Source organism: Heliconius melpomene, chromosome 8 (genome assembly GCF_056956725.1).
Source record: "Heliconius melpomene rosina isolate 202511_hmr_F chromosome 8, ASM5695672v1, whole genome shotgun sequence".
NCBI lineage: Eukaryota > Metazoa > Arthropoda > Insecta > Lepidoptera > Nymphalidae > Heliconius > Heliconius melpomene.
Genome location: NC_140396.1, coordinates 10,151,650 through 10,162,158, shown reverse-complemented (window position 1 = coordinate 10,162,158; position 10,509 = coordinate 10,151,650). Strand labels below are relative to the sequence as shown.

The following is a 10,509-nucleotide window of genomic DNA, read 5'->3' as shown; positions in this document are numbered from 1 at the left end:
ATATATATGTATATATATGTAGGTATGTTCACGTAGAATAGTTGTAACTAACATCATAGCAAAATTATAAATGTGAATGTAATTATATTTTCTCGCCAAAACTACACAACTCATTATCATGAAACTTTGTACACGTATTCTATTCTTCTTCTTCTTCTTAAAGTGCCTCTCCAACTATAACGTATTCTATAGATATAAGGAAGGACGTAGAATATTTTTATTAAAGAAAAATATTTTTTAACAAAAAATTGACAAGACAAGACAAGTACTCTGATATATAAATATATATATATATCCATACCTATATTATAAATTCGAAAGTAACTCTGTCTGTCTGTCTTTTACGCAATCAGGGCCAAACCGCTAATTTAATTGTGATAAAATACTCATATAGATATACTTGAGGTTCCCGGGATGAACATAGGATACTTTATTTTCTCATATTTGTAATATTTTCGATATATATCAATATATTAAAATACTTATTAATTTGACATGTAATTTATTCCGCCATGTTTATAACAACCGCCGTTGCTAAGCAACGATTTGCAAAGTTTGTTGTTAGAAAACGCTGTATATACGTGTAAATCAATTCTTCATATCGTGTTTTAAAAATAGCAATTTCATCACATACCTACGACAGATTGACTCGTAACAAACATTACAAAAGTGATCAAAGTTTCAATCTAAGCTGCAGCCAGTATGTAGGTAGGTACTAGACGAGAGGCAGCTCGTAAACTATACATTAACTGTTAACAAAATTAACAAACGTAAAATATCAATTACAAGGCGTGCGCGACTCGCGTACATAGCTACACTACATACCACTACATAACACTATATAGCACTGTACAGCTCTACTTGTCCCTTCATCAACACTGCCCGAGCGCAGCCGACCGAATGGGAAAACAGACACAGCAGAAACAAAATTCACATAGCATTATATATGTTAATAGCAATAAAATAAAGTTAAAAATAGTTCAGCAATTTCAGAGACGCATCAGCACGCTTGAAATAGACGGCGTGACAGAAAAGGAGAGCGTATGAAATGGGGCGCGGTGATTGGTCGTGACGCGCCAATGGCTGCGGGGGGCGGGGCGAGCGCGCGCGCGGTCGGCGTCGCGGCGCGCGCGCACATGTCACGCGAGCGCGGCGCACGGCGCACGTACGCACTAGCGACACCGGGACACTAGACTCCGACACCGCCGACACTACGACAGTGACGAGTGATATTAGAGACTGCTTCTTAGTGCTTGGGCTACCATTTGTTTTAGTAAACAATTTACGTGATTAATAGACAAACGCAGTATAAGTTGTGCTTTTATTTTAATTAATATTTAATTCAGAAGAAAAATCTAATTGATTTACATCAAATTTTCAGCACTAAAACTTTTAAAGCTGATACTACGGCAATAAAACCGTAAAGCTCCATTTGAAATTATAATTTTCAGTAACTAAACAACTTTCATTACTGGCATACAAAATATTGGGCTTAGTAGTAGTAATAAAAGGAAAAGCCAGCGACTTTTAGGAGTGTGAGTGTGGTATGTGAGTGCCGTGTCTGTGTCTCCATGATGCTGGGCGGCATGGACGGCAAGGAGTACGGGGCGCTGCACGCTGCTGCGGCCGCCGCCGGGTACGCCATGGACGCAGGTGAGTGACACGTAGAAGACTATAAATCATACATATTTTTTTGCTTCACAGTGTATCTGGCACACAGCAGAGTAGACATTGGAAACGTAGTGTGAATACACTCCATTTTCATTTTCCGCCGAGTTCTGGAGCCATTGCGTGTTGAGTGGCGGAACTCACCGATATCCAAATGGGACCAATGAGGATCTGATTGTCCTTAGGTCTAACTATATTATGCATTGTTTATACCCTGTTTGATTCATTTGGTTAGTCGTGTTTGGTACTTTCAGATGTTATTTTTTTAGCATAATTGTATTTTAAGTCATTCATTGGATAAAATTAATTTTCCTATAAAGTACTAAGAATTTAGAACTTATATTATTAGTCGTCTCTACATATCTTTGTTCTATTATATTTGTCTCGAAATGCAGTTCCGGATTCTTCGGAAATCAGGTGTCTGAGAGATTTACCTTAAACCTTGCTTCTGTGACCTTAAAGCATTTATCAGAAGTATTTTTGTACTTCCGATAACCCGACACTCTGCTATCGGCTGAGTTGCTCTAAGAGATAGAGATCAGCGTAGAGTGCTACGCTACTCAAACTAATCAATTTATATGATAATTGCTTTCTGTAACTTCCTCCTTAAGCTTTTTCAAGTATCTTGAAAAAAATATTATAAATAATATCTTTGATTTTTGAGATTTTTTTACATGTTTTAAATAAAACTCTTTAATTGCATTGATCTAAATCGGAATGCATATACATATTAGAGTGTTATAGATCGGAAACCAAACGTATCGAATACAGCAGTCCGTGGTCCAGCGTAATGTAAGAATGACAGTTTCCCAAAAAATCTCAAATATAGGGTAAAACCCGGATAGTTGCCTCGGACGGATACTTGCCTCAGTTTCAAATGCTCTATGTTAGACGTGTTTACAGTGTTTCTTATTGATCATAATAAGAAGCGTCCCCCGCGTAGGACTCGGTGCCGCATCAGCTGTCGAAGTAGGTGCACGAGTTTTGTCCGTGTGAGTAAAAATCTTCCGCGATGATACTTTGACGAGCGTCTGAATTATATTGGCAAGTAATCTCCGTTAAATATTATTATTAAAATGGTAATTAAGTATCCAAAATAATAATTAAATATTACTATTTATTTTAAAGGTAGAACAACAAAAAAAAATAAGAATTAACTTTGGCATAGCATCTATTAAATAAGTATTCAGTTCTAATTACTTACTGAGAGCCTTTATAATTATTACCCAAACAACACTTAAAAGTACTAAGGTTTTAAAATTTTAAATTTGAACATGTAATTTTTTAATTTTAAAAAATAATTAAATATTAGTATTTATCTTAAATATTAAAAATAATTATGGAAATAACTTTGGCATTAGTATTGATTATTACCAGAAGCCAAGGTTTTCAATTTGCCACATCTCATGCAATGGTTTTTGAATGTTGTACAAGTTTCATGCAACCACATTCGACACATCTCACATTGTATCCAATCTGATTTTGATTTAGTTAAATTATAATTTTCAAAACATTCTACACAATAATTATCAACTTTAACTTCTTTTTTGGGACTTTTTAAATTTTTGAATTTGCTAATTGATATTGCTATTTTGAATTTCTTAAGGTTCGAGAGGATATGCCATAAATCCGGGATATTTCGTTGATACTTTTTTGTTTTTATTTAGATCTTCGAACGCAAGTGCTAAGCTATTTTCTGTCCAGCTGATGTCGCGCGGCACCACGCCTGGCTTTCGTTTATACTTGCGAGGCATTTTGCTGTTGAGAATTTATTTTATTTAAGATAAACTATAGTAAAGTCCAATAAAAATATCACCAAGAAAAAAAGGTAAAACCAAATGAAAAAAATAACTAAGAAAAAAACCTGTTTGCTCATTAAAATGTGCAGTTACGGATAGTTGCCCCAGGGCAACAATCCGCAAAAGACAGTAAGGCAACTATCCTTTTTGATACGGATACTTGCCCTTTTTATTTACAAAATAAATAAAACATATTTAACAACAAAACGTTTATTACAGTGCAATTTAAACTTTAATGCAATCAAAGAAATAATTATTTTACTGAAACCGCAATTAGTTATAATTATATTTAACGGAGATTACTTGCCAATATAATTCTGACGCTCGTCAAAGTATCGTCGCGGAAGATTTTTACTCACACGGACAAAACTCGTGCACCTACTTCGACAGCTGATGCGGCACCGAGTCCTACGCGGGGGACGCTTCTTATTATGATCAAAAAGAAACACTGACAACACGTCTAACATAGAGCATTTGGAACTGAGGCATGTATCCGTCCGAGGCAACTATCCGGGTTTTACTCTACGATTAATCTAGTTTCATTAAAAATTATTATAAAGTTTGGAATTATTACACAAAGCTTTCTATATGAACATAACATATGGTTTTGTATTTGAATTACCTATATCAAAAAAAATATATAGATCTTTGAAATTTTTAGTCCAAATCCAAAACTTAACTTCACGCTTTATCCGTAGTGGGGAAATCAAAAATTTTTATTATTTTTTATTAGTTTTCCAATTTGTATCAAGTAGGTATTTATTACTATTTGTATTTATAAACATAATAAAATGCAATGATATTAAAATGACGATAACGACTTCCTGCTCATCCTACTCCACTTTGCAATATTCTCAGTGGTTGGCTTTCTTGTACTGCACCACGACATCAAACCATCTCTTCCTTGGGCCCCGGGAAGTCTCCCCCATAGATAGACTTTATTCTATCTCCCCCCGTAGACAGAATTATTTTGGTCTCAAAAATGTTATTCAGTGTCATATTAAAGATGTCATAGCGTGTCATAGCGTCAGGCCGTGTAACATACTTACTATGCACGAATGTGTTAAGCGGCTTATATAGTAAAAATCACAGCAAGAAAAGATGTTGAGAAGAAAAGAAAAAAACTTTTCGTCACATTTATAAGTCATCACTTACGTTCCCATTAGAGCACTTCCGTTCCCTGTCTTCCGTCGAATTCTGGAGACATTGGATGTGAGTGCCAAAACCTTAACGCCACAATTTTCCTCGTTACCACAAAGAGATAAAAATATTAAATATTTCATTTCTTCAAGTGGGAATCAAACTCACACAAAACAAAAACTTACAAAATTTGAAAAAATAAATGCTGTATTATCTAGGTATATTTAAAACACACGAAAAATGTTAATGTGATGAAACGTATGATCCAATTTAAATGCATAATTTATTGCTCATTTAATGATATTAATTTCGATATCCGCTTTTTTTAGATAAAATATCTTATTTATATAAAATAGAAGGAAAATCGGAATATTATAATAAATCTCTTATATAGCAGATGAGTAGGGAGAGGTGAGAAGAAATCTACAATTGAGACACTCCGTTCCCCACGCGTTGGCTAATTTTTGAGATATTGCGTAGCGAGAGGCGGAATACAACGCTGCCCTTTGTTGTACACAGCGAAGAGATAAACATAACTCATTAGCCTGAATGTGAAACACATCAGTAACTGTCACGTACATATATGAAAACTGCAAAAATATGCTTAAATTAAAAAAAAATACATTTAAAAAACCTCCACTGGATGTGTTGACCGTCGTGGCGCAGTGTCTATAAACGGCGCGACGGTTGCGGGTTAGCTTCCCGCTTACAAATATAGCTGAAGTAAAATGTAGGTATACGATAACAAAACAAACGGATCATGACCATGAGTCTGTAGTATAAGAAATAATATTAAAAAATAAAAGAAAATTAGGTTCCTTCTGAAAGATTCTTTCTGTCTATTCTGCGATATACCTATATGTAATGTGAAGCTAAAAATGATTCTTTTGTATTATTTTTTTCAAAAACTTTTAACAATGGACAGTTTTTATTTAACCGTTTCACGTCAACATAAATAAATATAATAAATATTGTTTATATTCTAAGCAAATGCTAACACGAGTAAAATGTACCTATAATAATAATTTTATCGGCCTTGGGCCAACACGATAATGGGGGTCGTCGGGGGTCGCCGGGGTTCACGGGGGTCGCCGCGGGTCGCGCCTAATAGTTAAGTCAACCATTTAATGGCGACGAAGATCTTGATCTTATAGAAGCAACGTAAACACAATATATAATCAATCAATTAATTAATTAATTACGTATATAGTCAAAGGTTTCTGAATTAAGTAATAGGAAGTAATAGTATGGCTTGGGCTACTATTTGGATTTTTTTAACACGCTTTTATTATCTTACTAGTTAAGTTACCTTACAGAGCTCTTAGATGACGATACATTAATATAGTAACGTTGAGCTGGTCTGATCATGCAACCAGGACTTATGTAGTGGAACTCTTCAAAGGTTACTACTTTACAGGGCGAGGTTAGGCTCATATATTATAGGTCCAAGTAAATTCCACCTGCAACGTATTTTTTAAAATATTTTATATATAAATAGTTGGTTATACCTATTATTTCATCGATTTATTAAGTTTTGCGATTAAACATTGTATCATTGCTGCTTGAAGACCAGCCTTTTTTGTTTTAGGTAAAAGTGATGCATTGAACAATTTGTTCTAAATAATGTTCATATATTATTTAAAAAGAGTTAATTCGTAAATATTTAAATGTCGGTATATGTATGTATTAGGGGGGGGCGCTGCAGTGCTTCTTGTAACATACGCTCCGTAGAAATATTCATAAAAAATAGTAATCAGTGCATAAATAATTAATAAAACTAGTTGAGTGGTTAAATAATCATCTGATCCAGGACATATATTGTGGACAGTGACCGTGAGCAAGTTTAATAAACAATAAATCACAAAATAAAGTGTGTCTGACATTGTTCTCATTCGTCATCAAAATTAATGCTTTAGTGAAAAATTTTACAAGTATATTTGTGTTTTATTAAAGTGATGCAAAAATTATAAGGCTAAGATAGCCCTCAGTGCGCATTCAGTAGTCTATTTTTCAAAAATAAAATAAATAACTACGTTCGTAACGTGACTTGCAAAATTTGACCCAAAAGAAGCGCCATCTATTGCGAGTTCGCGAGCACTTTCCTAATTATCGACCGGGCAAAAATCAATCAAATATTACACCGCGAAATCCTAGAGAGGGCACTAATTATACTAAAAGATTGTAAACACTTGTGTAGAAACGTTTATAATATTCAATCATGGACGAAATCATGAGTGTGCTTCGCAAAATACAAAATGACCTAAACGAGCAAAAAACAGCGATTCTGGAAAATGGCAACATAGTTACACAACAAGTAACTCAGAATATTAACACCATATTGGAAGAAAAATTCAAAACTTGGGAGGAAAAATTCAAAAACATTAGCGAAAACATAGAAAATCAAGAAAAACGTCTCTTTTTCCTCGAAAAACAAGTGAGACAGAGAAATATTGTATTATTCGGTTTTGAAGAAACTGAAACCTCATATTCAAATTTAGAATCAAATATAGTCAATTTTATTGCACAATATTTCTCTATACACATGGACCGCAGAGACATACAGGAAATAAAAAGGATAGGTAAGAAAGGAGAAAAGCCACGACCTACTATCATTACGTTTTCGACACTTGGTATAAAAATAGATATATCTCAAAAAAGAGCAGGACTAAAAGGCACTCATTATTATATTAATAAGAGGATTACCCGCAAAATATATTGGAAAAAAGAAAGTTACTACAACAGGAAGTAAGGATGGAGAGAGAAAAAGGAAACAAAGCAATAATTAAATATGATAAAATTGTAATACTAAACAATAATATACATACACCAGTATACGAAAACAAAAAAAGAACTCTTTCCAATTCCCCTGAGCACAACAAGAATCATGGAGCTGAGCAAAAATTGCAAGCATGTAAGAAGAATAAAACGCAGAGACCGATACAAAGATCATCAAGCTTATCCGAGAGTGTTTTAAAGCCCAGCATGCTAAGCTTTTTAACTAACAAGAAGCCAAATGACGCAGCCAATAATCAACAAAATAAATCCACGTACAAATAGAAACTACCACCCCCTTCTTGCAGAAAAAACACATACAATATTCTAACAACAACTATTAATAAATCTAATCTCCCAAGCCGGTTGGTCACCGTGGGAGAATATGACCACAACCCTCCAAAGAAAAATATAAACATACGGAACATACCAATCAACAAACTGAATAAACTACATTACATTATGTGAAGATTAACAATCTTTGGAGGAGGCCTTCACCTGTTGAGGGGTTCTTGCGAAATATATTGAATTAAATAAAGAAATAAAAAGAAAAATAAATAATAATATTAAAATAATAATATATACATTACGTTACTAACCCTTAAATAAAATAAATTTAAAAAATAAATACATATATATTAAAAAAAAATATAACTAACCTAAGAAGAGTTGTAATTTACTTTAGCAAGAAATAAAAGGCTTTTTATTTTTTTATTTTTATTATATGTATGTATTAATTAAAAAATATAGATGATCTCATTACATTTACTCAATGAAAATTAAAAAGTCTCATAGGAATTATCAACGTAATTAAACTACTTATACCTACAATAAATCAGCTATTTATACGATAAATGTCAATATTTTATAAAAATATTTGAATTACAATGAAAATCACAAATTCTTTAAACTGATATTGAATCTTCTACCCCTTCTACGTGTAGTGTTTATGGCAAAATGCAACATATCAACTGTTAAACCGTAATACACAGCCATACATACGTACATACATACTAACTTACACATTTATTATAATAAAATATAATTGAGTTTACGCTAGCAACACTATAGTACCTGCTGCCATGGTTGCTGCCGCGCTGCACACGCGTAGCCGCAGTAATGCACCGAGGCGGAGGTTTATCTCGGTTCAAAGTTCGCCGAGGGTTATCGATGGCCGATAATTTGAGCCTCACTTACACTATTTAAACTAACCATTAAACCGCCTAATGAGAGTTGCATACGTAATTCACTATTTGTTTTAATATTTTTGCTTCACGCTATATCCTGCATATAGCAGGTTTGGCAGAGAGAACCTAGTGTTAACACACACCGTTCTCCATTTTCCGTGTCAATTTCATTCCGTCGTGGCACAGCATTTTCACTCTCTGCTCGGCGCTGAGTTCCGCACACTCAACACTTGTTTCGAAAACTGGACCGAGAGTGAGGAACGGAGAGATTTTCCACTAGACATTTTAATTTAATTATAAAATAAATGAATATAAATAAATAAAAACATTTTGCATTTGCGGATATTAGCTTGCTAGTAAGATATATTTATTATAACAAAATTGCTATAAATAATTGTTTTATGGGATTAGCTGCAACTTTCTTAATATAGATTTACTTTCAATAATATAGATATTTAAATGATATCATTATGAGAAAACGAAAGTAAATTAATAATATTATGTAGTTCATGCGGGAGAAGCCGCGGGCGGGCCGCTAGTATTAAATATAAATGATTAATAAAATCGATGTGTAACTAAGTAGTAATGGTGGCGCAACGGTCAAACGCCGATAAACTGCTTTCATTGGGCCGATAAAGCACTAATGATCAGTTTCGCTCCGCCAGCGCGCGACACACGACCACGACTACCACCGCCACTAGCACGACCACCACCACCACCACCACCACCATCACTACCAGGACTTGCGACGCGGGCCCCTCGTTAATTATAAATATCATTCTAAATAATTAAATTTGAAATCTTTATAATGACATTATTATAGATAAGCGATTTATAATTTGTTTATTATAGGCTTTTTGTGTTTATAAATATTAACTATAGACTGGAACTGATTGTTAACGCGACAGTTATAATATAATAGCGGAAAAATAATTATTTCCTTGCTGTAACAGCAAGACGCAACGCAACGTTAAGTTCCTGCGCTCAAGATACGATGACTCAAAAATTGTTTCCTTAGCCTAAATGTACGATATAGCATTAAACTAAGAAAAAATTACAGATGAGTAAGAACTCCTACAGAATGCTTTTGTGGCAGCCACAGTCCTACAACGTCTTAAACTTACTTATATAGCAGGATAGACAGAAGGAACCTAGTGTTAAGGCACTCTGTTCTCCACTTTCCACTCAATTTGTGATATTGCATGTCAGATGGCAGAATTTTTTTGGCGTTTTATTTGCCAGTGCATGGAAATTAAAAAATAAATATATAATCACTCCTCTGAGTGGGGATCGAATTCACTACCGCCGCGTTTACATTTAGACTTTACTAATATTATTTTAAATAAAAACATATAATAAATAGTGTATTAACCATTTCCATGCAAATCGTGATCTCACCAATAATAATTTCGAAATATGTCCCCTCTCCATAGAACAAGTGGCCTGGTCGGGTGGACGGTGCAGGTGTTTGTTCGGAGCTCCTTATTTGCCGAGACGGCGACAGCAAACACGCCGCGGCTACTGGAAATAAAAAAATATCTTATAACAACAATATGTACTTATACTAATAGAGGACCTTTATTTTTACATGAATTCAAAGTTTTTAATTTCAGTCCGCCACTCAACATTTAATGTGTCCATTATTTGGCGGAAAGTTTGTAACAGAAGTGTCTTAATAGGAACGGATTGTCTTAACACTGTGTTCCCGGGTTCCTTCTTACCTGCGGGATACAGCGTGAAGTTAAGTTTATAAGTTAAATAGTGAATATTTATATTTTTTTTATTCTATAACTATTAGATATAGTCAGTACCAGTCAAAACCTTTTATAAAGTTGAAAAAGAAAATAGTTCTTACTGCTTTCTAATCTTTACATTTTGTTTTTAGTAATACGCTGATAAAGAAAAGTGAAATTATATCGAATAGAACATTTTATAGCGAATCA

The 10,509-nt window shown here is 33.9% G+C and overlaps 1 protein-coding gene and 1 pseudogene across 2 annotated transcripts in view; both read left to right on the top strand.

Annotated features, from left to right (window-relative positions):
• Positions 1–1,148: 1,148 nt before the first annotated feature.
• Poxm (paired box pox-meso) overlaps positions 1,149–10,509 on the top strand; it is a 29,559-nt gene continuing 20,198 nt past the window's right edge. Inside the window, exon 1 of the mRNA XM_085189555.1 lies at positions 1,149–1,653. Within this exon, the coding sequence (XP_085045681.1) occupies positions 1,572–1,653 (82 nt within the window). The 5' untranslated portion in view covers positions 1,149–1,571. The remainder of the gene's footprint in view (positions 1,654–10,509) is intronic.
• LOC146537088 (uncharacterized) lies at positions 6,303–8,089 on the top strand (annotated as a pseudogene). Its single transcript, XR_014878205.1, has one exon. The product of XR_014878205.1 is annotated as an uncharacterized LOC146537088 (transcript).